The sequence below is a fragment of the Acyrthosiphon pisum genome, chromosome A1, assembly GCF_005508785.2.
Source record: "Acyrthosiphon pisum isolate AL4f chromosome A1, pea_aphid_22Mar2018_4r6ur, whole genome shotgun sequence".
In the NCBI taxonomy this organism is placed as follows: Eukaryota; Metazoa; Arthropoda; class Insecta; order Hemiptera; family Aphididae; genus Acyrthosiphon; species Acyrthosiphon pisum.
The window spans coordinates 57,148,415-57,161,442 of NC_042494.1; the positions used below are offsets into that span (position 1 = coordinate 57,148,415).

Consider the following 13,028-nt stretch of genomic DNA (forward strand, 5'->3'; position numbering starts at 1 on the left):
AAAAATAGCAGACTTAGCCACAATGTAGATTTCACTACTTGGATAGGCTGACTTTTTTGGTAGAGAGTTTGGAACTTGGCATTTTTTTCACGGTTATGTTTTTGTTGGGGATAATGTCTATACTCCTTTTCAAAAGAGAATATACCAGTCGGCGACCAATTGATGTCCGGCAGCGTGCATTCCCCACCAATTTCCCATTGTTAGCGTGATCACGTGGTTTTTGACGAACCAATCGAATCATTCGACATGCGCGAAAGCGGTATATTCTCTTTTGAAAAGGAGTATACTTGAAAATAGTCAGTCCACATTTTAAGATTTCTGATTTAAATTCCGAATAATCAAAGATAATAATCCAAAATTTCAAAATATTCAAACTAAATTAATAGTTGTTGTTGGAGAGGGGGTAGGGCGTACAATTTGGAAAAAGTGGACTGATAGACTCTATATAACTCCATATATATAACTCCACTAGACATAATTACGAATCCAAATCAGTTTTAAAAAGTATTATCGCGTTACTAGGTCAATCAGTATGATGGAAGAAAGATTGGTATGTTTTGGTTAAAATAACAATTATCTGCAGCCACCGACTTAACAGTAAACATAATATTATAACTATGTTTTAAGGCTATACAAGGAATTTTATTTCTGACAGATTTTTCGTAAGGTTTTCGTGGTCACGGTACTTATTTGAGTTATTAACATAAACATATATAATATGATTCATAGATTTTTATTGTGGAGGAAAAATATCAAGTAGCTTGATAATGTTTTTTTTTTCATTTTGTATAATATTATGCAGTGACAATAAGTTACTAATCCCTACCAATAATATTTCTAAATTACAACAAAAATAACAAAAATAGTTTTTTTGCGTTGAAATATCCAATTTTTTCAAAATATAATAATTAATAACGAATTAAAATCAGTTTTAAAAACGATTATCGCATTACAAGATCGATCAGTACGATGGAAAAAAGATTGGTAGGTATGTTTTGGGTAAAATAACTGTCCGCCACCGACCACCCTTAAAAATTAAATAGAATTATCGATAACTCCATATCATAAGTTTTTATCGACATAGGTAATTTTAGCTTTATTAACAACTGAATGCATAATATTCTTAATTTATTATTTTATGCTAGCAGACACAACAATGCGTTGCTATTGCTATGTTTTTGTTATTATGCAAGCAGCATATTATCAGGTAAGCAATCTACCTGTGGTAGATTGCGGACTCCACATGGTGCGTATGTAAGTGTATAATTTAACTCTAATAAGTATCAAAAATTTGGTCCACCGAAACCGTGGTTCGGTTATGTACTAAAATAGTCAGGTTTTTCGCATTAATAATAATAACTATTATTATTAAAACTAAATAAAACCAATAGCAACCATTTATAAACAAAAAAAAATAATAATCATAATAACAATAATAATCTCAAAATCCCTTTTTGAGAACCTCCCGGGATTAGACCTCTTATTTACCTTCTTTCAGCCTATCTTTTTCCTCGAGGTCTAATCCATCTCCGTACCAAATTTCATCGCAATCGGATGAACGGTTTAGGAATGTACAAAAGACACAGTCAGTCACAAACATTTTTTGTCTTTTATATAAATATATCGACAATATGTATTTATTCATACTAAATTATTGCTCAGTCATAATATTATATTAAGGAAATTGTGTTTGATAATATATAAAAATAAAATAGTAAAATAGCCATAATTTTCAATTTTTAACATCCCCTGGTGATCGGATGGGCTTAATATTTAATAATTATAAATTATTGCCTCGTACACCGGCCATTTAACATGTATATTGTAACACGTTAAGTACATACACTACGCGTAATAATATTACACGCTGTGTACGTGAGAGACACGAAGACTATGGAACTTTCTGCACGAGGAAGGGAAAGCTAACCTAACCGAACCACGTGCCCTTGTCTCCAAAAGTGCGCTACTATTCGTCGACGATAGAGGAGCGTGACCACAATGGTGTAACGAGATTAAGGGCGATTCGAAGCACACTCCGCCGCCGCACGTACATATTGTCCAGGCCTTTGACCGTCGAGGGAAATTACACAGAATGGCAGAAAATTCGTCTCGAGTCCGAGACGACGAAAATAAAATTGGCGGAAAAAATAGGAAAGTCATTTTCACCGCGACACACACACGTGATTGGAAAGACGGAATGGCGCGAGCTTGCGCAATTAAAACGGTAAACGTCTCCGGGGCACCATTATTACAGCTCTATATAATATGTCTCTATATATATACACTTGCGTATACCACGACCACGGTGCTGGCCTAGTCATACTGCGGCAACGTATAGGAAGGTGTATATATATACACTATTATCATTTCACCGAAATTTCGTCTACCTACGTCGATTATTTCGTGTGCTGTGTTTGTTCGCCGGCACCACCAACACCGTACGTTCAAAATAATCTAACGTCGACAATGGCGACGACAACTTTTAATTAAAATCACCCCTGGGGACTATATACGCGTAAAAGCTTCGCATGGAGATGCCGGTGACTTTGGCCATTATATTACACACAAAGAGTTACTGCCCCGGAAATCCGCACACGTCGTAACAGATTAAGCCAAGTTCCCATCGACAGTTTTTCCAGGAGACAAAATACCACGTGGCACTGAAATCTCTGATATAGCTGGCGGGCCACTACCACCGCCTGCGGAGTGGACCAGTATATTAAATTTTGTGGGAAAAACTTACTGTCAACCATCGATCAATAACAAACGCGTAGTAGCATAATATTATAGTTGTGTTTGAAACCCCATCTTCGACTAAATAATATTATGTAATTACATATAGCTGATAAATTTACTAGCAGCGAGTTGTGACTGCACAATATTACTACCTTATTCATAATAATCTAATAAAATACTCGTATAAATGTATAATACGCTGGGTATGACGTAAGTACCTACTAAGTTGTAAACACCTTGCATTTCACATTATATTTTTATATTATTCATAAAAGTGAGCAATATAAAACGAATAGAGTGACGTACAACAATATTACTAATAACTATTTAAATGTAATATACGCTTAAATCATTTCGATTAATATTTTCTCTTTTATTAAATGCAATAAATTAAGTGATTGTGTTGTGAAATATTTGGAATTTATCTTAAAAAATAAAATAAGTAAGCGATAGTAATTTTGCATCTCAATAAATCTATAAAAATAAATGATATACCCAATATTAACGATATTACTATTTTTACTAGGTAGCATAATAATTAATCAGTCTTGTTAACTGGAGTCTGGAATCAACAGAAAATAAAGTTATGAAATACAATAGCTGGAGTGAGAAAATAAACAATTATTCATGACATATATTATAATATACAAGAGGCAAGAAAAAGTTTTCACGCATCGTCAAAGATCCTTGAACATTAGTGATAAAAAAAAGGAGTTGGCTAACCGAGAGTTTTCGGCCTGAAACTTTTGGCCATTCATTGCTTTTTTTACACAAGGACGCAATAAAAAAAGGTATCAAAAAGTCGGCCAAGCATCCCAGAAGTCGGATGTATATCATTTGAAACACTTTTTAGGTAGATATTTTATTATTATTATTATTATTATTATTATTATTATTATTATTTATTTTTTTTTATTATACTCCTGACCAAATTTGTTGTTTTCTTTACACCACTGCCACATCATTTGCAAACCTAATAACATTAAAGTGAATGTGAACATTTTCGATCACTGTTGCTCCCTTCCAATGACCTTGGAATAACGATAAATCCGTAAATGTTTAAACGACGAGATAGCTGTAAATATACAGGAATAAACAGATTCAGGATTCCACGAACCCGTTCCATTCATGGAACATAAATCTTCAACCCGTCGTCTCCCTATTATAAATGTATTATTTTCGTCTTATTTTTTTTTTTAAACAACCTTTCCACCCTATAACTACTGATATTTTTAATTGATAATTATTTACATTGAACTCTGTTGCCAGAGTCATCATACAAAGTGATATGTATTCCAACTAAACACAATTAAAGGGATAAAAAAGTAAAAAATAGTTATAAAAACTACTCAAAAGGAACCATGTAAAATAAATACAAGATTTTTGACCCAGTTAAAATTGTTTGAACAATATTTATGGAAAAAATCAGGTAAGTGGATGTCGCTCTGTTGTACAGTAGATTACAAGTGGGTCATTGTATATTGGATTGTATTAGACTTGAATTCAATGATATAATATCATTGTATAAGAAAAACGATTCTGAGCGGAGACGGTTCGTCAGTCTGGATATTTTATATTGTTATTATTTATTTTATCATGTAAGTTTAATTAATATTATAATATTATAATTTTTTATTCGTTTCCATGGTGATAAGCAAAGCGTTAGAAATTAAAATCCCAATTTCAGCGTTTTTTCGTAATTTTTCGGTAGTTTTTCTCGTAGCAATAAATAACTATTGAGAAAATCTAAAAATGACCTCTCTAAAGTACCATCTTGATCCAATTTGCTAAAAGATAAGGTACTATATGTTGAAATCGAAGCACTCATTCTGATAGAAATTTTGTATACAGGATATAAAAAAATAAAAAAATAAACACCATTGTAAAAACAATAGCTTCCTCGCTCCGCTCAGAATCTAAAAAACTAATACAAATATTCATTTATGATTAACACAAAAAAAAACAATAGGTACCTCTCCATTTTTTTGTATACTTGTATTGCGTAAAAATGTTCGTGTTGCCTGGTTATTTTTAAAAGTATTGGGAATTTGTTAGTTTTGGCCCTCCAATGTTCCAACTAGAACCAATTTCCTACTTGAAACGATCACCCTTAAAGTGGAAAATCAAAGCATTTGTATTGCCCCAAAAGTGACAAAGGTCTCAAAACTAAAAAAAAATATTAAAAAACACATCTTTGTAAAATCAACACATTCATCGCGCCACATTAGAATCTGAAAATAATATATGAACACAGTTTTATTATTGACGTTTTATTTTCAAATTTGGACGAAATTAATTATTTAAACGAAGAATTACGATTTTAGTTATTTTCTTGTAATATAAAAATATTATTCGTGGTAGGTACTTGAAACTTTTAACGTACCTATATTATTATATTTTATACACATAGTGACATTTTAAAATGTATTATTTTCAGCTAAATTTAATTCAACCTCTACTGTAGTATTACTAATAGTAATATAAATTAACTAAACAGCAATAAAAACATATCATAAAATATACTTAATAATATAGGCTTATTAATATATAATACCTAATGGTCATCACTCAGAATAATTGTTTTACAATATATTTTACATAATACTAAAATGTTTTACTATTGTATTCAAATTGAACACATATATTACAGTGACTTAGTTCTCAATTACGAGGTATCTACTTAAACCTTTTTTTGCTTTGTTTACTCACCGCTTCTGTGTGGATCGGATGGACAGCGAAAACAATTCCAGCTAAAAGTCCATATTTATGTTCTAATCCGGCAACTGAAATGCACAGGCGGGCAAACAAAACGCTACAAAGGCCATGAAGTATAACGTTAACCACGTGAAACCACACAGGTTGAAGTCCAAATACATAATGGTTCAATCTGTAACACACAAAAACACATTTTCAATGTACAAATAAACACAGTTCATAAGTAGTAGGTACGAATAATTTTAACTAAATAATATATTATTTACTGGCAAATAAGAATCAAATACTTTTTTGACGACAAGTTTGTATTTAACGACAATCTAAACAATATTATGAGTAAAGGTCTAACATGTTTATAGGTTTCCTAAAAATATGTCGCAAAAATACCATAACCCAAAACCACTATGATGGGTCTCTTATCTGAATAAATTAATGTAAAAATCTTTAAAGTTAGCATTAATTAATTAATATACTAATATTTTACTAAACTACATTTATCAATGTATTCAAAATAATTTCCTTCGACTTATACGCCACTATGGCCAATCGTTAGACATACCTATACATTTAAATTATGGTGAAATTCTAATTTAAAGTGAGAAATTACAATATGCAGAAATTAATTAGGTACATTAATTATTTTTATTTAAACTATTAAATTATCTAAAGTATTAGAAAGAGTCAATTTTAGATTGAGAAAAACAAATTTGTTCTATTTATAAAATATTTCTCATATTAATGTTAAATTATCACCAAAGAATATCCTTGGAAGTAGCTTTTATTTCAGATAACTTAATTAGTTAAAAAATGTATTAAAATCCTTATTATAATTAGGTACTATTTTATGCAGCAATTAAGTTAACTCTATATAAAAAAAATATAGGTATTAAATTGTTTTTGTCATTTGTTATCAAACAATAATATATTCAATATATTGTATTGTTAACTTTGACATGCATTGAATAGCAATTAAGAATACATAATATATAAAATTTGTAAGTACCTATAGGTTATTATATGGATACAGATTTATATGAATAGTAGGCAACCTAATATTTCCACCTAAAATATATTATTATGTTCATAATTACATGATTGTTTTTCTCTCTTATAGGTAGTCTTATGTTTATTATATACAATAATATGATTTAACAATATTTACTTATTTAAATTACATTATTTTTAAGCTATTGCATAATTTTTATCACGGGCTTGGCGTGATCACTGAAAAATTTTTTTTCGTAACGAAAAAGCGTGACCGTAAGATGTTATTATTATTTTTGTTATTTACAGTCTAACCAGTTGCTAAGCAAAAAAAGTCTCAAATAAAATATTTCCGTACGGTGTTTAGCTACCATTATCAAAAAAAAAAAAAATCATTTTGTCACTTCGGTCGTCGCGCTCAAAAAGTGTAACTTGAATTAATATCATACAAAAATAAATAGTTATTACAGTACATGATATTTAGCTACAAAATTGGTAGCAATTGCTTTTTGTTTTTCTAACTTATTACTTTTTAGTTAGGTATATCGGAATTGTATTAATTAATAAATAGTGTATTAATACAATAAATACTAGACCTAGGAGAGTGAAACATTAAAATAATTTCAGAAATATCATAACATATTTCATGACATGAATAAAATTACGATAAATTGTTAAAATTAATGTATTTGATAAACGGTTGCCTACGAGTCCTTTTTTGATCACAGTCAGAACTTAATTAAAACTGGTAATATTTTTATAACTTTTTTCCGCAAATATATTTTCTTCAACTAGCTATTTATTCTACTGTTGTTAACAATATTTCTGAAACCAACTCAAAACCTAAAAAGTGAACACATTCAATTACAATCTGTATTCAATTGCCAATCAAAATATCCAATTAAAAAACGCAAAGTTTCTACAACAATATTGTTGTTATTAACGTCTTAAAATATGAATAAAATATATAAATACAAAATTGTTTCAATTAATATAGAGTTTCAAAACAATACAAGAAAGCGCATGAAATAATTATTATTTTTCAATTTAAATTGTTATTTTATAAAATAATAACATAGTATTTTTATAAATAAGAAAACTTAAGTAAGTAAATGAAAACAATATCCTAGTTTATTTATAATTTATGTTAAAATATTATCTACACTAATATTATTTACATTTGAATTTAATTCTACTAAGAATGTATTATTTGGTATGTATAATTTGTAATAATTTAATGACACTCACTCGACTCTTAATTGGCAATTATAATTACCAAAGTTTTGCGTCTTTATCATTGGGGTTGCACTCCTGCTATGCATAATAATTTAGGCTACCTCTAGTAAGTCTTTTCTCAGGTTGTATATTATTAATGTTTAAATGATTTTAAACAAAAATAAAATAACAGTCAAAAAACATTTAAAAACGAAAAATAAACTTTAAATTTGACCTTAAATTTTCAATATTTATGGAGCGCTGGAGTTTGAATATACCTGAAGTAGGTATCTAAAAATATTTGAAAACTGAATATTTTATTTAAGTTAGATCTAGCAAATTACTTTATATTGTAATAATTTAACTCTTTAATGTAAGTTATTAGCGTATTTTACTAAGTAGAAATAGTTTCGATGTTTGTATTTGAACGTATACCACCTTCTAAAAAGGAGGTAGTATGTATATTTACAAGTATGAGAGTATCTAGCCTGAACAAATTATCATATAATCGATGTTACATTGTTACAGACTTGAATTTAATTGTATGTTTGTTTTATATTTTTTTGTTGAAAAGTCTAAAGCTTTACAAAGCTGTAAACCATTACAAACCACAATTAATGGAACTAGTTAAATGTTTAAAAAAGAATCCCTGAACTATTATATAAATTAAATTGGTTTAAAATATTTGAATAAAATGTAAAAAATATTAAATATATAAACGGTAAAAATGTAAATTAAGTGATATTTAGTTGTGAAAGTGTGAAAATAATGTGATGCTTAAATTCAGGGGCATGATAAGTTAGTAGGCTTACAGGTAGTCACGTCGTCTTATATATATATAGTGACTGATGACTCATGATAGTGTTACAAAGATTATGTATACCTAATATGAGTAAGTAAGACCACTTCACTATTAGTTTATAATATATATACATAATATGTTTCTGTTATCATACGTTTCCCATGTATTAATTACTCAATCCCATCATATTAATTTGTTTTCCTAGATTATTACAAACATTTAAAATATCTAGGTATTTTCAAAGTTCACCTTTTGATATTTGGACGATAGATACGCATTATTTACTGTGGATGCACTGACGTAGGTTTTTTCAATTAAACTGCAATGAAATTTTCATAATTTTATTTTTAATTGATAATATTATCCTTAATGATTTAATTAATTATCTGTTTTTTTTTCGTTGGCCATAATCCAAACTATTTGGGAACGGATACTCGATAAGAACTGTTTGCTCGATTTGTGATGTAGACCATGCCAAACTTTTTCAACTTATAATTAAAACTGAGAGATTATACTCTCTTTGGAAATAATTAAAACTGCGAGTTATTCTGCGAAGAGCTTAGAGTCTCGTGGAGAATTTTATTCTGGCAAACGATTATCCACAAGTTAATTTAAATAAAGCCTATGCAAGGAATATAGATTGCAACAAAGTCCGAGTGCCTGAATTCCCATCCTGGTTTTGCTTTAATGAAGTCGTTTTAAAACTTTTCCCATCACGTCAACGGAGGGAAGTAAAGTAATAGCGAGTAGCTACAATGCTGATGTGATTAAAACACTGCGTAAATCGATTATTTTGTCAGACTACCTCCATCGTATAGTTATAGGTTAATTCAAAACCTTGTATTGATATGTGGTATTGTTTAGAGGTAAATTAAAACATCTATCGAATAAATTAATAACATATCGATAATATTTTAACAGTGCACATAATACGATTGTGCTCCATCGATATCAGCTCGACTATATAACTTGCATATCAAAATATAGACATTATTACACTAATATAGGTAAGACCAACATTATTTATTAGAGTCAACTTTTTTTTTTTTTTTTTAACACAGTGAAGACTACAGTTAACATTGTTATAGGTTAGGTTTGATAAACTGCTTAAGCAACAAGGTATAATTATATTTTTTTCTCTTAGTTCTTAACAATTCCAATAATAAATTATTGTAAGTGGAAGGAACTTTATTGATTAAAATTTAAAATACTGTATTAATAAAATGATTATGTAAACAAATTGGTAACTGTAGAAGACCACATGCCAATTACCTACCTACAAATTTGGTGGTTCGATAAACACCATTAAGTAACCACAAATAAAAATGATTAATTTAATTATTTCATAATTTTAATTGTATTAAATTTTAATACATTCTTTAAGATCAATGGACTAGCTTTACACAATATCCATTCAAGAACAAATCAAATTATGGGTAACAATTCTTGAATTATGTTCGTTTAATTTTTATATTTAGAAATCGTATCAATAAAAATAATAATATACCTACGTCAATATATATTTTTTTTTTTTACTTAATTTAAAACGAAATAAAAATGTATATTATTTTAATGGGCAAGTAGATATTCGTTAACGTTTTTTACATATTATTATAAATTTATAAAAGGTAGTGCATAAACGATGAGCTAATTTGACCGTTAGCATCAAAATAAAATTACACTCCTTCTATTAAATTAAATGGTAATACATTTTCTGATTAAGTGTCAACTCACCATCTTGAAATTTATAAGACTAAACATTTTTAATTAGTTTGATACTTTCATTTTAAAAATAATACTAATTATAAATTTCTATAATTTTTTTATTTCAAACAGTTACAGTTATTTTAAATTAGTGTAAATGTTTATACTATAATATGAAATTGAAATATCATCTCTGGTGACAAAAATGTTATGGAACATACAAATAAGTATATATTAATAAAATACCTAATGAACATGATGTATTATAATACAGGCGCATGCCACATGGCAATGATACCTACATCATTCATACTTTTTAGTCTTTATTATATTGTATATAATTCTTTTTCACGGCGAAATTTTGATTTTCGATGGCGGTTGAAGCGTTGGAAAGCGTCTGTTTTCCGTCCAGCGGGCGGTAAAGTGGGAATCCCTAAAGTGCCGGGTGGTAAAGTGGAAATCCCCAAAAGAGCCGGGCGGTAAAGTGGAAATCCCCAAAAGTGCTGCGCGCACATTTCACGCGCGTATACACCGCACAAACAGAGTACAGACACTGAAATCTATACCACGGTCGTCGGTCCTTAAAAAACATAAACTTTTGGTTTTATCTTATTATATCATATCCATAAGTGACGCTTAAAATAAATAAAACCAAATCGTTTGTTTCGTGAAAAACAATGATGTCGTATATAATAATTATTGTTTAGATGTTACGTAGATCCCTGAATCACCTTTACCGTGATCGATGGATGCAGAGGCGTGATAAAAAAATAGTATGTGTGGCTCGTGCGGGAAGGCAATTTCAGTTTTGGGCGAAATTCGGCCCTCGCTTGAGGCTCGTGCCACACACGTCGCCCTTGACTGAAATAGCTCACTTCCCGCCCTTGCCACACATTATACTATATTGCCTTAAAAATGATTCGATTTTTTAAAATATTGAACAGAGAACCAAAATCAAAAACTAATTAACCCAACAGTTTCAAATTGCATATTGTGTCGACGTATTTACGAAAAACTCATAAACCAATATTAATGAATAAACCATAGATATTATATTATGCTAGATTTAAAGTCTTTATAATAATTATGATAATTTAACACTGAATCCGCAAATCATTGTGAGATAATAAAGTAACTAACGAATACGAATACAAATTGCTGCTAATGAAAACTAATCATATGATCAATTATTTGTAGTCTTGCAAATAATAGAAACCTTATAATATAGATAATATTATTATACTTTATATATATTATATTATATATTATTACGAAATAAATACGTATAGCATTACTATAATAATATAATAATCTCGAAGTATTAAAAATATATCTTGTAAGACGTATCATGAAAATTGCATGTTTTATATTCTGAGCATAAGTCAACAATATTATTTGGTACCTATATACTCTGTCGATACAATTTTATTTTTAATACACCTAGATAGGTATTAGGTATAGCGTTTGCAATTTGCATTCAAATCATTTCACTGACAAAACTTTAAAAACCATTTTACGGATTCGATTTTTTATTATTCACGGCTGTTCCCCTAAAACTAACATTTATCGCGGCGATTCGAGTTTGCATGAATAAGTATCCGTTGGGGATTATTGTTCAGCACGCAAATATGGTAGTAGTTGAACTTTAAACATTATTATCTCGCAAATGGTTCGTGACTAGATAGTAGGTGGGTAGATATTATATTATTTTTTATTTTTAAGTAATTGCATCCAGCCGGTTATTCAGAAGTAATATAATAATAATATAACAACATTTTTCACAATGTGTGCACTATGTGGCAGATTTATTTAGTATAATAATATGTGGCCAAGAGAAAACACAATTATTCGGTTTTATTTTTACCTTGGAAATTTTTTTTTTTTCTAATGAGATTCTACAAAACACAAAGCCCATATACGCGCCCTTTGCGTCAGGTAATCTGATTAGCCGGACATGACGGGCTGCATGACGTGCGTGTTCTGGTGTAATTTCCAAATATGGCCTCCCAGACTTCCATTAAAAGAACCAAAACTCAATTATCATCTCTCCCTTGCTCCCATACCGCTTGTCCACTCTCTATTATAGCTGTCTAACCCTGCGCACTCACTTTTCGGTCGACGGCAAGAGGACCTCCGGGAAGAGAGAGAGAAAAAAAATATAATAATATATCACAACGGAATGCCGAAGTTTTACCGTACATTTAATCATATTATTATACAACAATGCCGGAGTGCTGTGAGGAATTTCTACGCTCTGTAATTATGAAGTTAGCTGTTTGTTAAGTAAATTAGGTGTAATGAAATTTGATTCGGACGAATTTAATGTCACGTTGTGCGCTCTGAAAATGGAATTATAACAAAACAACCGAGATAAAGTTCTGCATGACTACAGCGATAATTTTTTTTTTCACTTTTTTCCGTTTCTTTTAATTTTCTTTTCTTTTTTAAACTTGAAAACCTGTTTGAATGTAATTTAATTTTGGGCCAAATTCTAGTCGACATGTTGTCGTAGTTATCCCGTACGAAAACAAAGCGCACATAGTATCTACAACTATCCATTCACATTAAACACAATGACGAGTAAAGTTTATTTCACTGTTTTGCAAAATAATTTCCTGTGCAAGAAAAAAAAAATACTACAAACGTGAATTTGAAGTGTTCGTGTGGATTTGTAACGAAATTCCTCACGGCTGATTGATATTTATGTGCAAAATCATGTTCGGCCATGTGAAAGGGCATGATTGAACCGATCGTCGGTGTTTATATATTATAATATGATATTATTATTCCACCATTTCAGACACGATATGAAAATGGTATTGCATTAAGCTCCCCGCGCCAAACATTAATTTATTAAATAACGTACATCATT

The 13,028-nt window shown here is 29.6% G+C and overlaps 1 protein-coding gene across 1 annotated transcript in view; it reads right to left on the reverse strand.

Annotated features, from left to right (window-relative positions):
* Window positions 1-13,028, reverse strand: part of LOC100164262 (protein O-mannosyl-transferase TMTC1) — a 120,070-nt gene that overhangs the window by 85,644 nt on the left and 21,398 nt on the right. The window contains exon 2 of the mRNA XM_001943223.5: window positions 5,446-5,623. Coding sequence (XP_001943258.2) covers window positions 5,446-5,623 — 178 coding nt within the window. The remainder of the gene's footprint in view (window positions 1-5,445; window positions 5,624-13,028) is intronic.